Genomic DNA, 16,621 nt, shown 5'->3' with positions numbered 1-16,621 from the left:
ATTTGTATGAGGAGGCTTCTTTTTTATTGAAGTATAATTGCCATTTGACATTATATTAGTTTCAGATGTACAATATAATAATTCAATAATTGTATACATTATGAAACGATCACTGTAATAAGTGTAGTTAACATCTGTCACCATGCATAGTTCCATTTTTTTATGTGATGAGAACTTTGAACATCTACTCTCATAACAACTTTCAAATATGCAATACAGTATTATAAACTATAGTCACCATGTTTTACATTGCATCCCCATGACATTTATTTTACAACTGGAAGTTTGTACCTTTTGACTGCCTTTACCCATTTTGCCCAACTCCTAACCCATGCCTCTGGCAACTACCAATCTGCTTTCTGTATCTATGACCTTGGGTTTTTTGTTGTTTATTTTTGTTTGTTTATTTTTTTCTAATTTAAGATATAAGTGAGAACATATGGTATTGGACTTTTTCTGACTTATTTCACTTAGCATAATAATGTACTAAAGATCCATTCATTTGTCACAAATGGAAGGATTTTATTTTTTTATGGTTGAATAGAATTCCACTGTGTGTATGTGTATGTGTGTGTGTGTGTGTACACACACACACATATATATCACATCAACTTTATTCACTGAAGGACACTCAGGTTGTTCCCATGTCTTGGATATTGTAAATAATGCTGAAATAAATGTGGGAGTACATATATCTTTTTAAATTAGGGGTTTTGTTTTCTTTGGATAAACACCCAGAAGTGGAATTACTTGATCATATGGTAGTTCTATTTTTAATTTTTTGAGGAACTGCCATGCTATTTTCCATAGTGGCTGCACCAATTTACATTCCCATCAACAATGCACAAGGGTTCCCTTTTTCCCACATCCTTGCCAACACTTATTTCTTGCCTTTTTGATAATAGCCATTCTAATGGATATGAGTTGCTATCATGGTTTTTGATTTGCGTTTCCCTAATAATTAATGATGTTGAGCATCTTTTTATGTACCTGTTGGCCATTTTGATGTCTTCTTTGGAAAAATGTCTATTCAGATCCTCTGCCCATTTTTTAATCAGGTTGTTTATTTTTCTAAATGTTGAATTGTATGAGTTCTTTGTATATGTTGTATATTAACCCCTTATTGGATATACTGTTTGCAAATATATTCTCCTACTCAGTAGGTGGCCTTTTCGTTTCTTTGAAAAAAATTTTTTTTTATTCAAAAGCTTTTTAGTTTTATGTAGTCCCATTTGCTTATTTTTTGTTGTTGCTTTTGCCTGACGAAACGGATCCAAAGAAATGTTAAGACCAACATCAAAGAGTGTAGTGCCTATGTTTTATTCTAGGATTTTTAGTTTCAGGTCTTATATTTAAATCTATATCAATTTTGAGTTTATTTTTGTATATGGTGTGAAAAGTAGTTTAGTTAGATTATTTTACATGTAGCTGTCCAGTTCTCCCAACACCATTTATTGAAGAGGTTGTCTTTTCACCATTGTATATTCTTGTCTCCTTTGTTGTAGATCAGTTGTCCATATAAGTGTGGGTTAATTCCTCGGCTGTCTATGCTATTTCATTGATCTATGTATCTGTTTTTATGCCAGTGCCATAAGGCTTTGATTACTGTAGCTGTGTAATATAATTTGAAACCAGGGAGCATGATGCCTCCAGCTTTGGTTTTCTTTCTTAAAATTGCTTTGGCCTTTCAGATTCTTTTGTGATTCTGAACAAATTTTAGAATTGTTCTATTTCTGTGAAAAATGCCATTGAAATTTTGATAGCAATTGCATTAAATCTGCATATTACTTTGGTAGTATGAACATTATAACAATATTAATTCTTCCCAATCCATGAATAGCTTTCCATTTATTTGTGTATTCTTCAATTTCTTTCCTCACTGTCTTATAGTTTTTATTTTTCAGGTAGTTCACCTCCTTGGTTAATTTTATTCCTAAGTATTTTATTCTTATTGATGGAATTATAGCAGGGAATTGTTTTATTAATTTTTATTTCTGACAGTTTTTTATTAGTGTATGGAAACACAATGTGTCTCTGTATGTTGATTTTGTATCCTGCAACTTTACTGAGTTTGTTTATCAGTTCTAAAAGTTTTTTGGTGGAGTATTTCGAGTATTCTATATATAAGATCATGTCATCCTCAAATAGTGACCGTTTTACTTTTTCCTTTCTAATTTGAGTACCTTTTATTTTTTCTTCTTGCCTAATTGCCCTGGGTAGGACTTCCAATGCTATGTTGAATAAAAATTGTGAGAGTGGGCATCCTTGTTTTGTTCCTGATCATAAAGGAAAAACTTTCAGCTTTTCATTATTGAATATGATGTTATATGTGGGCTTGTCATATATGGCCTTTATTATGTTGATGTACATTCCATCTCTTCTCAGTTTGTTGAGTGTTTTTTTTTTCAGGAATGGATGTTGAATTTTGCAAACGCTTTTTCTGCATTTATTGAGATGATTATATGTCTTTTATCTTTCATTGTGTTAATGTGGTGTATAATTATGTTGATTGATTTGTGGATACTGAACCATTCTTGCATCCCTGGAATAAATCTCACTTTATCATGGTGTATGATCCTTTTAATGTATTGTTGATGTTGGTTTGCTAATATTTTGTTGAGGATTTTTGTATCTATGTTCATGATAATCCTATGTTTATCATGTACTTATTACCATTTTGTTAACTATTTTCTAGCTGTTTTGTAGTTCCTGTTTCTTCTTCTCATGCTCACTTTTGTGGTTTGGTGACTTTCTTTAGTGATATGCTTGGACTCCTTTCTCATTATCTTTTGTGTATTTACTATAGGTCTTCCTTTGTAGTTACTACGACACATATAACAACCTCTATTTATAACCATCTATTTTAAGTTGATAACAACTTATGTTTGAATGTATTCTCAAACTCTACATTTTTACTCTTCCCCCCAAGTTGTATGTTTTTGATGTCACATTTTATATCTTTTTATTTTGTATATCCCTTAACTAATTATTGTATTTATAGTTATTTTAACTCTTTTTGTCTTTTATCCACCATGCTAGTTTTCTTGTTTAGTACTGATGAACTTCTTAAGATTTTTGCTTGTCTGGAAAACTCTTTATCTTACCTGAAGACAGCCCTCGTCCCCCACACACAAAGCCAAAATTCCAGGACAAACGGGCCTCTTGCAAGGAAAGACAGGGGGTTTGTTTCAGTCTGCTGTGTGTGCAGTACCCCAGGGATGGTAGCCTTCTAGGACCTGTCTCTCTGATTGTGACAATCCCATGTTACCCAGGAACACAAGCCCCCCTGGCCACCAGAGCCAGGCATTTAAGGGGAATCTCCTGGGCTGCAGCCACATAAACCAGGGCACCAGATATAAAAACTGGGGCACCAGACATGTATAAAAGCTTCCTTCTGGGAGATACTGGCATTCTGGACAGTAGCAGAGGGCAACAGTGAAGGTGGCACTTACTGAGGGAAAAAAGACTTAGTGCCTGCCAGCTTTATCAAGGCAGAGAGAGAGAGAGAGACAGAGCACAGAGATGGTGCCCACCAATTGGTGGGTAAAGATGGCACCCATTGAGAAAAAATAGCTCTTGTCAGCTTTAGCATTTTAGAGGGAGAGTGTGAAAATGGTGTCCACCAGCATCTTCATCCATGGAGATTATCCAAACATGTCCCTGCTCCTTAGGTCAGTGCTTTAAGATTAGCAATGAATTTCTTTGACATAAAGTCTGAGTGCTTTTCAAATGGTTACCTCTATGCTGGGCCCTGGGGCAAGTGAGTCTGCATGTGAGCCATTTAGAAGGTATTTCTTAGTTCACTACGTTGCTTTGGATCTCATGAACATGAGCCCCATTGGTTTAAAAAGCCAGGTATTTTAGAGCTTCATATTTCAGGTTCAGGTATTAAAGGGGGAGGGCGCTGATATGAGGTATGAACACTTTGCTCCTCAGGGAGAAGCTTCAGTTTTGTGAGTTCCCTCCTAATTCTGGATTGTTGAACTGGGGTGGGATTTATGGTAAGACCATGTCTCAGCCTCTCCTACTGCCTCGATATGATCCTTTTCTCATTTGCCAATGTGAAGGAACCACTCAGCTAGTTTTCAGGACGTTTTCAGAGGAAATTCTCCCATAAGTAGCTTTAGATTTGATGTTTTCCTGAAAGGAAGTGTGTTCACAATATTCCTACATTGTGTCTTAGACTGCCTCCTGAGAACCCTGTGATGATGAGACTTCTTTACCCTCTGGTAAAGAGGGTTGCTTTTTGTGTCTGCTTTAATAGCCAGATGCTTGCAAGCAGCTTTCCAACAGCAGATATAAGTGATCTGGTTGTTGAGAATTCTTTTTGGGCAATCCATTTTCTTTTGGCTAATGTTCAACTCTTAGGCTACTTCTGTATCCTTCACTGTCACTCCCATCAGCATTAAAAAAGCTTCAGTAGCTCAGGGAAATAATTGGTTCTTCAACAGTGACTGAAGTGATCTGTGTTCCTGCTATAATAATTTTTTTAGCCTTTTTCAAGGAAGTATATATTATACATTAATGAATATATTTTACAGTAAAATTAAATTGAAATCAGACTCTTTTAAAAAGCCTAAAATGGAAATCAAGGCATTTTTCAAATTTCCATTATGCACCAAAATCCTGACTTTCAGAATTCAGCAATCATGATTGTGGATGAGGGTCATTGATCCATGTTTTTAAATAACTAAGGATCTTGTCCATACTTGGATCAGAATTCTGTGTATAAGTGACAATCATTTCAAATATAAATATTTTAGGGGCCCCAGATATTTTAATTGTTCAGCCATACATGTGTTGTACTTCATCATCTGATGACTTGCATGGCTCCCAGCCAAAGAAAAATATGTTACCCAGCAGAGTTTAAGACCTGACCACACAGATCATGGCCTAGTCAAGACCCAAGGTTCTAACAGAGGGAAGGACTAATACTTCTGTTTTAGAATTTTTTAAATTAAAAATAACTTTATATATAGTAAAATTCACTCATACTGTAGAATTTCATGGATTTTGAATATGCATGTAATTGTGTATTCACCACCATAACCGAGATACAGAACAGTTACATTACCCCCAAAAAACTTCTTCAGGCTGCCTCTTTGTAGTCAAACCTTTCCCCCAATCCTGCCACTTTTGTCAACCACTTTCCTTATGTTCTACATCCCTATGGTTTTCCAATGTACAATGTCATAAAAATTGAATCATACAGTTTAGCCTTTGACTTCTAGATTCTTTTCACTTAAAAAAAAGAATTTGGAAGATAGCAAAATTTGCATATTAGGGAACACCAGATTCCTATTCCTCAACAACCCATACTTCTAAGAAACAAACAAATAAAAACAACAAACCAAATTCAGGTATAACATAGATGTTGGAACTGCCTGACAGGAATTTTAAAATAACTACAATTAATATGTTAAAGGCCTTAATGGAAAAGGTGACAAACATGCAAAATGGGATGATAATTTCAGTGGAGAAATTAAAAACTATAAGAGAGAATCAAATGAAAATGCTAGAAATGAAAGAGAGAGAGAGAGAGAGAGGCTTTTCAATGGTCTCTTCAGTAGACTTCACACAACTGAGAAAATGACTACTGACCTTGAAGATAGGTCAGTAAAAAATACCAAAACTGAAACACTAGGAGACAAAAAAGAGGAAAACAAAACAGAATGAAGCATGTAAGTTCTGCATGATAATATCAGACACTCTAACATAAATGAAATTGAAATCATAAGAGAAGAAAGAGAGATAGGAAAAGCAAAAGATTTAAAGAAATAATAGCTGAAACTTTTCCAAAATCAACAGTAGACACAGAACTACAGAATCACGAAGCTCTGAGAAGACCAATGGGGATAATTACCAAAAGCAAACAAATAAATACACACACATACACACACATGGACACACACACTCGCAAACACCCTTAGTCATGCCATGTAAAGTCTACTAAAACCAAAGACAAACAGAAAATCTTGAAAACAGCCAGGAAAATAACACCAAAGCACATTACATACAAAGGAACAAAGATAAAACTTATGGCAGATTTCTCATCAGAAACTATAAAAGCAAGAAAGCAGTAATGAAACATTTTTAAAGTGTTGAAATAAAAATACTGTCAGTGAAGTATTATATATGCTGTGAAAATAAGGAAAAATAAAAACATTCTCAGAAAAAAAGGCTCTAAGAATTCATTGCTAGTATATCTATATTACAATAAATTTTAAAGAAAGCACTTCAGGAAGAACTGACATGTCACCAGAAAGCAAGTGATAACTATACAATGAAATAAAGAGTGCTGGAAATAGAATAAATAAAGATAATTTTTTTTTCATTTTAGTGCTCAAAAGACTGTCTAAAAGAAAATTTTATTAATGTAGTGTATTTTTCTATATGCAAATATAAAATATATGACAAAAAATACCACAATGATTGGAAGTGGTGTATTGGGAATATACAGTTGGAAAGATCTCTTGCTACATAGTAACCAATATAATATTATTTGAAGATAGATTCCAATATATGTTGTAAATTCTAGAGCAATAAGTAAAATCATTTTTAAAGGGGTAGAGTGAATTAATAATAGAGAAAAAATGGAATCACATAAAATGCTCAATTAATGCCAAAGAAAGCAAGAAAGAAGGAAAAATACAAAAGATAGAAAAATAGAAAAAAGCTACCAATATGATAGTTTATTTCCATGATAACAATAATAATTTTAAATTTAAACAAATATAAACACACCAATAAAAACAGATGTATATTGTGATACTGGATTTTAGAAGATTACCCAACTATATGTTATATAAAATAAATTCACTGTAAACATAAAGGCAAAAATAGGATAAAAGTGAAAGAATGGACAAAGACATACCATGTAAACACTAACATTGCTAATAGTACTGTCAGGGAAAGTACACTTTAGACTAAGGAACCTACCAGGAATAAGAAATATAATACAGTATAGTAAAGAGATCAATTCTCAAAAATAAAACAAAAACTGTCCTAAATATGCACACATTGAACAACAGAACTCCAACATACATGAAATCAAAAACTGATAGTATTGATAGGTAATTTGTATATTTCTAGGGATTTGTGTATTTCATCTAGGTTATATAATTTGTGGATATATAATTGTTTTGGTATTTTCTTATAATCCTTTTTATTTCTGTGAGGTTGGTAAAATATCCCTACACTCACTTGTGATTTTAGTTTTTTTTGTTTCCGATTTTTTTATTGAAGTATAATTGATTTACAATATTGTACAGCAAAGTGATTCAGTTATATATATATAGATAGATATAGATATATTTCCCTGTGCTATACAGTAAACCCTTGTTCCTAATCTATTTTATGTACAGTAGCTTGCATCTGTTAATACCATACTCCAAATTTATCACTTCCCCTCTCCCTTTCCCCTTTGGTAACCATAAGTTTGCTTTCTATATCTGTGAGTCTATTTCTATTTTGTATATAGATTCATTTGTATTATATTTTAGATTCCACGTATAAATAACATCATATAGTATTTGTCTTCCTCTGTTTGACTTACTTCACTGAGTGTAATATTCTCTAGTCCATCCATGTTTTTCCAAATGACAATATTTCATTATTTTTTTATGGCTGAGTAATATTCCATTGTATATCTATACCACTTCTTTTTTTTTTTTTGCGGTATGCGGGCCTCTCACTCTTGTGGCCTCTCCTGTTGCAGAGCACAGGCTCCAGATGCACAGGCCCAGCAGCCATGGCTCACGGGCCCAGCCGCTCCGTGGCATGTGGGATCTTCCTGGACCGGGGCACGAACCCGTGTCCCCTGCTTTGGCAGGCGGACTCTCAACAACTGTGCCACCAGGGAAGCCCAATATACCGCATCTTCTTAAACCAATCATCTGTGATGGGCAATTTGGTGTTTTCCATGTCTTGGCTACTATAAATAGTGCTACTATGAACATTGGGGTGAACGTATCTTTTGAATTAGAATTTTCACCTTTTCTGAATATATGTCCAGCATAACGTTGTAGCTTCATTTTTAATTTTCTAAGGAAACTCTTTACTGTTTTCCATAGAGGCAGAACCAATTTACATTGCCACCAACAGTGTACAAAGGTTCCTTTTTCTCTGCACCCTCTCCGGCATTGGTTGTTTGTAGATTTTTTGATGGTAGCCATTCTGACCAGTGTATGGTGATACCTCATTGTGATTTTGATTTGCAATTCAGTAATGATTAGCGATGTTGAGCATCTTTTCATGTGACTGTTGGCCATCTGTATGTCTACTTTGGAGAAATGTCTATTTGGGTCTTCTGCCCATTTTTTGATTGTGTTCTTTATTTTTTTAATATTGCGTTGTATGAACTGTTTATATATTTTGGATATTAATCTCTTGTTTGTTCCATTGTTTGCAAATATTTCCTCCCATTCCACAGGTTGTCTTATTGTTTTATTGATGATTTCCTTTGCTGTGCAAAAGCTTTTAGATTTTATTAGGTCCCATTTGTTTACTTTTGCTTTTATTACTTTTACCTTGGGAGAGCAAACTAAGAAAATATTGCTATGATTTATGTCAGAGAATGTTTTGCCTCTGTTTTCTTCTAGGAGTTTTATGCTTTCATGTCTTAGATCTAAGTCTTTAAACCATTTGAATAATTTTTGAATATGGTATGAGGGAGTGTTCGAGTGTTCTATTTTCATTGATTTACATGTGGCCATCTGGCTTTCTTAACACCACTAGTTGAAGAGACTGCTTTCTTTCCATCGTACAGTTTTGATTCATTTGTTAAAGATTAATTGACTGTAGGTGTGTGGGTTTATTTCTTGACTCTCTATTCTGTTCCATCGATCCAAATGTCTGTTTTTGTGCCAATACCATGCTGTTTTGATCACTGTAGCTTTGTAGTGTTGTCTGAAGTCTGGAAGTATAGCTTTGTTCTTTTTTATTAGGATTGTTTTGGCAATTTTGGGTCTTTTTTCATTCCATATAAATTTTAAGATTATTTGTTCTAGTTCTGTGAAAAATATCATGGGTATTTTGAAGGGATTGTATTAAATCTGTAGATTGATTTGGGTAGTATGGCCATTTTAACAATATTAATTCTTCCAATCTAAAAGCATGGGATATTTTTCAATTTCCTTGAATTATCTCCAATTACTGTTTTCAATGTTTTATAGCTTTTAGTTTATAGGTCTTTCATTTCCTTGGTTAAGTTTATTCCTAGGTATTTTTTGACACCATTTTAAACAGGATTACTTTTTACTTTCTCTTTCTGATATTTCATTGTTAGTGTAAAGAAATGTAACAGATTTCTGTATATTAACCTTGTACCATGCAACCTTGCTGAATTTCTTTATTAGTTCTAATAGTTTTTGTGTGGAGACTATAGAGTTCTCTATATAGAGTATTATGACAACTAGAAATAGTGAGAATTTTACCTCTTCTCTTCTAACTTGGATACATTTTGTTTCTTTTTCTTACCTGATTTCTGAGGTTAGGACTTCCAATACTGTGCTGAACAGAAATGGTGAGAGTGGGTATCCTTGTCTTGTTCTGTGCCTCCATTCTATTTCTGAGATTTTGGATCATCTTTACTATCATTACTCTGAATTCTTTTTCAGGTAGGTTGCCTATTTCCTCTTCATTTATTTAGTCTTGTAGGTTTTTACCTTGCTCCTTCATCTGTAACATATTTCTCTGTCATATCATTTTTGTTGATGTGTGGAGCTGTTTTCCTCTCTTGCTGGTTGTTTGGCTTAAGGAGTCCAGCACTGGAGCTTGCAGGCAGTTGGGTGGAGCCAGATCTTGGTGCTGAGAGGAGGACTTCTTCGAGACCTCACAGTGATTAATATTTCGTGAGACCTGTAGTTCTCTGATAGTCCAGCTGTTTGAATTTGGTGCTCCCACCACAGGGGCTCAGGCCTAACCCCTGGCCTGGGAACCAAGACCCTGCAAGCTGTGTGATGTGACAAAAGCAAACAAACAAACAAAAAACAGACAAACAAATTCCAAGGCAAATAATAAAATCAAAACCGAACCAACAAAAATAAGAAGTAACAATCGCACAAACAAAAGAAAACAAACAGACAAATAAAACCAAAGACAATAAAACAAATCCAAATAAACAAAAAACAAAACAACAAACATACAACAACAAAAACCCCAAGGAAAGCAAAAAACAAGAAGACACCAAAATGAACAAGAGAGCCCCAAAACCAAAACCAATAATATAAACAAAAGTAACCCAAACAGAAAACTGAAAACAAAATCAAAAAACAAACTAAAAGAAAAGCTAAGTGAAGAAAAGACAAACACACAAAAATGACACACACAAAAAATCAAAACTAGAAAAAAAAGGATAAAAACAAAATAAAATAATAAAGCAAAACAAAACTAAACAAAAATATCAAAATAGCAATCCAATAGGAAGAAAAGGACAACAAATAACAAAGAGCAGGACAATAACAAAAAATAAAAAGAAAAATAAAATTAGAAAGATAAAAAATATATTAGAAAAAATAAAAATGAAATAACAAAACAAAATAGAACAACAGCAAAAAGTTAAAATAAAATAATTTTAAAAGTTTAAAAAATAAAGTTAAAGATAAAAATATAAAAAAATTTTAAAAATGGAAAATTCTGTGATGCCTCCACTATCAATGTCCCTGCACCCATGGTGAGCTACAGCCAACCCCCACCTACCCAGGAGTTCCTCCAAGACCTCTTGGTAGGTCTCTGGACCAGCTGTGTCATCCCCATCTCTGTTTGTGTTCCTCTCACCAGCATCTGCTCCTGAAGCTGGCCTGGAGCACACATGCTTGCATAGGCCAGCTGGAGTGCAGACTTCCATGGGCATGGCTTCAGGGGCTGGCACAGATGGAGGAGGCTTTGGAGAAGGGTGGTGCTCAGCCTGCCAGGACCTGCGTGGACAAAAGAAGATTTGTCAGGGGTGGTAGCAGACTGCCAAGACCCACAGAGCCCATGGATGCTTTGGGGGAGTTTTGCTCAGGTCCACCTGGACCCATGTGGCCGGAGGAGGCTTTGGCAGGGATGTGGCTCAGGCCTGGGGCCCTAGCAGGTTTGCCAAGGCCTGAGCAGGTGAGGGGAACCCTGGTTTTCAGGGTGGGCGAACCTGCTCAGGCATGCACAACTGACGTTACCCAAGGAGGCCAGCCCAACGAGTGGGAAAGGGCATTCCAATGGCAGCCCTGCCCTTTGCACACCACTCAACAATTGCATCTCACCTCCATGGTGGCCTGGGCTTCCTCTGCAAACCTTTCTGGCTGTGGAGCCCTTCCTTCCTGCTGCCTCAGGCTGTCTCCTCACAACCAACAGCTACCCCTTCTCTGGGTTCACTCTCCAAACCTCACTCTCCAGCACCCAGCCCTCCTATACACAACTCAGGCTGGGGTGTGCAGGGCTGTGGCACAGACTATGTGAATAGGTATTACTCTGTCCTGCCTTCCACAGACTGGTTGCTGCACTCCCCTCTAATCTCCCAATCCCCTGAAAGTCCCTCTCTGTCACCACTCTTCCCCTTGTTGTAAGTGAGCTTTTCTGAGTGTGGGAACCTCTGCTCTCCTTTAGCTCCTCCTCAGGGGCACTGGTCCCATCCTGTTTCCACTTTTCTTCCCCCTTTCCTTCTTTCCTTCATCCTACCTGCTTGCTCAGGGATGTTTTTGTCCCCTTAGGTGTCCAAGGTCCTCCACTAGTGTTCGGTAGGTGCTCTCTGAGAATTGTTCCAATGTATTCTTGATGTATTTGTGAGGAGATGCAAACTCCACATCCTCCTATTCTGCCATCTTGACTCTGTCCCCAATGTTCAGTCTTTGATTTACAATATTATGTTAATTTTAGTTATACAACATTGTGATTCAATATTTTTGCAGATTATACTCCATTATAAGATATTTTAAGATAATTGCTATAATTCCCTGTACTATACAGTGTATCCTCTTTGCATATCTATTTTATACATAGTAGTTTGTTTCTGTTAATCCCATCAAACAAACAAACAAACAAATAAATAAATAAATAGTCTGAAGACAGGGAGTCTGATTCCTCCAGCTCCATATTTTTCCCTCAAGACTGCTTTGGCTATTCGAGGTCTTTTGTGCCTCAATACAAATTTTAAGATTGTTTGTTCTAGTTCTGTAAAAAAATGCCATTGGTAATTTGATAGGGATTGCACTGAATTTGTAGATTGCTTTGTGTAGTAGAGTCATTTTCACAATATTGATTCTTCAAAAAAACCAACATGGTATATCTCTCCATCTGTTGTTATCATCTTAAATTTCTTTCATCAGTGTCTTATAGTTTTCTGAATATAGGTCTTTTGTGTCCCTAGGTAGGTTTATTCCTAGGTATTTTATTATTTTTGTTGCCATGGTAAATGGGAGTGTTTCCTTGATTTCTCTTTCAGATTTTTCATCATTAGTGTATAGGAATACAAGAGATTTCTGTGCATTAAGTTTGTATCCTGCAACTTTACCAAATGCATTGATTAGCTCTAATAGTTTTCTGTTGGCATTTTTAGGATTCTCTATGTACAGTATCGTGTGATCGGCAAACAGTGACAGTTTTACTTCTTTTCCAATTTGTATTCCTTTTATTTATTTTTCTTCTCTGATTGCCGTGGCTAGGACTTCCAAAACTATGATGAATAATAGTGGTGAGAGTGGACATCTTTGTCTTGTTCCTGATCTTAGAGGAAATGCTTTAGTTTTTCACCATTGAGTATGATGCCTGCTGTGGATTTGTCATATATAGCCTTTATTATGTTGAGGTACGTTCTCTCTATGCCCATTTTTGATTGGAGCTTAATGACAAGGAAAGTCTGTCTAAGTATTTGAGACATCAATACACGCAGATCATAATTGACGTCAGAAAGATGGCTGAAAGCTTCCATGGAGACAGTATGGAAAAAGAGGAGAAGAGGATTAGAGCCAGAGCCTTGAAGAAACATCTGCATTTAGGAGGCAGCAGCAGGATAAGGAGACCAAAACAGAGCCAAAGAAGGAAGGTCATTATAAGCAGGGAGAATAGTAGCAGAACTACCTTACTAGAGTATTGGACCTGAATATTTAAAGATAGGGACAGTAGAAGAGATGTTGAGGGTGTTCCAGGAGGGAGAAGAATAAAGTCACAAAAATAAAATGAAGACTGATATGGAAATGATGGAGAAATATCTTAAAGGTCCTGGGACTCACCTGCCACAACCTCTTAGGGATACCCGGGAACTGGGAGAAATTTCTAATCTGGTCCAACTGGAGACTCCTGTTACCACTTCTAGGTGAAGTTCTCACTTACCAATGGAACATTCCAGAGAGATCTGGCCCTGGGCCCAATGATTCTACTTGTGTTTCCTGGATCTATTATTCTGCAGTGGATCCCATCAAGGTAAAGACAATATTGGCTTCCTGGAGTTGTCTCAGAAGTGGGCAGGCTGCCTAGCAAAAATAAGTTATTAAACAGATGTAATAAGAAGTCCAGCACTAAAGTCCAGGGTTCAGGTGAAATTCCTCAAATGCTGGGCTTATTCTAGTAGGTAGGAGGAGGGATGAAGGGAATAGGTAACACCACATGTTAGTTCTGAGGATTTTCTTCTTTGTTTCTTCTTCTTGGATAATATAAGGCAGTATGTTATCATTTAAGAAACCTAGGATTGGTTGTCAAGAGATTGGGTTTCTAACCCAAATTTTGTTCTGTCTTGCTTTTGAAGTGACTTTAGGCAAGTCATTTTGCCTCTGTTTCCTGGAAAATGGGCTTATTTATGTAGCCACCCATCCACAGGCAGATGTCAGCTATCATTTATTGAGAGCCTACTACATTTTACCTGGTGCTTTGGATGATACAAATGTAAGATACAGTTCCCATTTTCAAAGAGTGTGATCTAGTTGTGGGAGACAGATGAATATAAACATAATGTTAACATTAAATATATATATTATATATATACATATACATATATATATAATAAATTTTAAATATAGCATAGTATAAGCAGATCTTTAAAACCATTTAATAGAAACTGCTGTGGGGGTCCATGAGAGAATGATTACTTTTGCTTGGAGGAGAGGATGAATGAGGGGGAAACTGGAGAAGGCAACATAATGGTAGGTAGATAAACATTGAGCCTTGAAAGCTGAATAGCATTATGATAAAAGATAGGGATATGGTGGGGGGGTGGGCATTACAGGAAGAAGAAACAGCCTGAGAAAAGGCATTGTATTGTGAAAATGATTGGTGAGTTTGGAGATCAACGAATAGTCCAGCAGAGATAAATCATTAGTGAGATAGCATATCTTACCTGTGTCCCAAGATGGTAGTGAAGATGAATTCAGATAATAGAGTTGAGGTGTTTATAAATACAAGACATTATGATGAATTGCTGAGGGCACAGTGGGCTTGGATGTTAGCCTGTCTCTCTGCAGAGCACTACCACCCAGAAACAACTCCATATAGTTCACTCTCTCCCTCTTCCTCCTATCCTTAGGACATGTACAGTGGCCTGGTGGGACCCTTGGCCATCTGCCGAAAGGGCATCCTAGAGCCCAATGGAGGACGACGTGACATGGACCGAGAATTTGCCTTGTTATTCTTGATATTTGATGAGAACCAGTCTTGGTATCTGGAAGAGAATGTGGAAACTTATGGGCCCCAGGATCCAGGCCATATTAACCTACAGGATGAGACTTTCTTGGAGAGCAATAAAATGCATGGTCTGTAGAAAAGAACCTAACCCTCTTCCAAAGAAGTCCCTACTGGCTGCATGGGGGTATCTGATAGGCCCATCACAACCCAAGGGAGCATAATTTCTGAAAGGATAGGAAAGTGGAATGGGGACAAATTAGAAGAAATGTCTCCTACTACAGTATTATATATTTCATACATAAAATAGGTAATGTGGTCTACATTAGTTCAAGTGCCCAGAAAGCAGGAAGCTGACTCTGTAAAGTTGCTCTGGTGACACTAGCACATTTTAACATATTAGAGAAGGCAAGATGGACATTTATGACCCTCAGTGTAACTGGTGCACTGGCTGATTAGGGCCTCTCTACTTAAAAATTCTGAGTTTAGTTTCTCAATATTATCTTATTTCCTTACCACTCTGGATCTGAGATCTGTTTTCTCAATATATTCTAATATAGACAAATGAAGGACAGCTTATCTTTTAATCTATTTTTAAAACAAAGGTTCAATTTACAGATGGAAGGATTGGAGAGAGAGCCTCAGAGAGCAGCATACTGGGTTATATTACATACAAATAAGAGCTTCTTGATGCTCAAATGGATTTTGGAGGTAAATTGTGCACTCAAGCCTGCCTTCGTTCTAGAGATTTGTGTATCTTTAAAAAAATAGAGAAAATCTCAAAGAAGAGGGAGAATTTAAGTATGAAGTGATTTCTCACTATCTCTTCTAGTATAGTATTTCTTTGATTTGAGGGTAAGTTGCAGTTTTGATGGTGACTCTACTGGAACTCAAAAGTAGTATCTCATTGTCACACAGATTCTAGCTATTTCCCCTTGATGGAAATATGAGTGATTCACATGGAATCCAGTGATTCATAAACTTTACAAAATGAATTTTTTAGCTCCTTTCAAATCAGAGAAATAAATTGCCCAAAACAAAAATGGAAAGAGGACACAGATCTTGCTAGTACAGGGGTTTAGCTAATGCTCATTTCCATTTGTTTGTTTATGTTTATTCATCCAAACTCTTCAGCTATCAATCTATCTACCTATCAAGCATTTGTTGAAAACTCTCTGAGTGCTGGCACTAGAGAAAAAATAATAATGTTGGTGTCTGAGGGCTAACAAATAATACCCTTTCCCTCACTTCCAGATTCCTGAACCAATTGAGAAAGAGGCAGAGACACTTAAGATCAAATGTGAACTTACTGAGAAAGCTAATTGGCAAACTGAATTTAGTTCTGCAACAAAATAGGCTTACTAATACTCCCCCAACAATGGATAGATTTTTCATCCTGTCATTGATGTAGAGGGACAACAATACCCTCCTCCTTCACAGGGACAAAATCTTCTCCATGATGGAATAACAAATCCATCTGTACCACTTTCTATGGTCAGACTGAGTTGAGCATATTTAGTCCCTTCTCTCAAATACAAAATTTGGCCAGAGTAAATAGGCTATAAATGTTCCTTCCATTATTTCCTCTCTTGGGATGTAGGGTATAAATCATCTTCCCTCTGTGATAACATGAAAAGTGGGGGAGTGTATCCTGGGCATAGTCTTGACAGTGTGAATTAACATGGTGATAAGTGGTTTGTTGTTTTTAAAGCATAGGATGTGGCCTGGGAAGAGGCAGGTGATGAGTCCCATGTGTTAATGTCATTATAACTTCCAAGAATATGACAGGTTTTTTTTTTACATTTATTGTAGGCTCAGGTGTCTGCTAGGTGTTCTGAAGAATACAAGGAATATAGTATATACATTTATTCCCTGCCTAATAGAAACCTACAACCTAGTTGGGGATATAAAATTCCACAAATTAAAAGATAGGTAAATGTAGAAGGCAGTTTCTAGTGAGTTCCAAAGGGTAGTATAGACAGTACTAGAGGAGTTCAGATGTGGAAAGTAATGCAGGCAATGAGAGGTGCTGAGA

The 16,621-nt window shown here is 36.2% G+C and overlaps 1 protein-coding gene across 3 annotated transcripts in view; it reads left to right on the top strand.

The window, feature by feature from the left end:
- Window positions 1-16,621, top strand: part of HEPH (hephaestin) — a 103,606-nt gene that overhangs the window by 79,398 nt on the left and 7,587 nt on the right. For all 3 annotated transcript variants that reach the window (XM_081221928.1, XM_081221929.1, XM_081221927.1), the window contains 2 exons: window positions 13,289-13,395; window positions 14,492-14,717. In XM_081221928.1, the coding sequence (XP_081078054.1) occupies window positions 13,289-13,395; window positions 14,492-14,717 (333 nt within the window). The remainder of the gene's footprint in view (window positions 1-13,288; window positions 13,396-14,491; window positions 14,718-16,621) is intronic.

This window comes from Mesoplodon bidens (assembly GCF_964165515.1).
Source record: "Mesoplodon bidens genome assembly, chromosome: X".
Lineage (NCBI taxonomy): Eukaryota > Metazoa > Chordata > Mammalia > Artiodactyla > Ziphiidae > Mesoplodon > Mesoplodon bidens.
The sequence above is the reverse complement of the archived record's forward strand: the minus strand, read 5'-3'. Positions and strand labels throughout refer to the sequence as shown.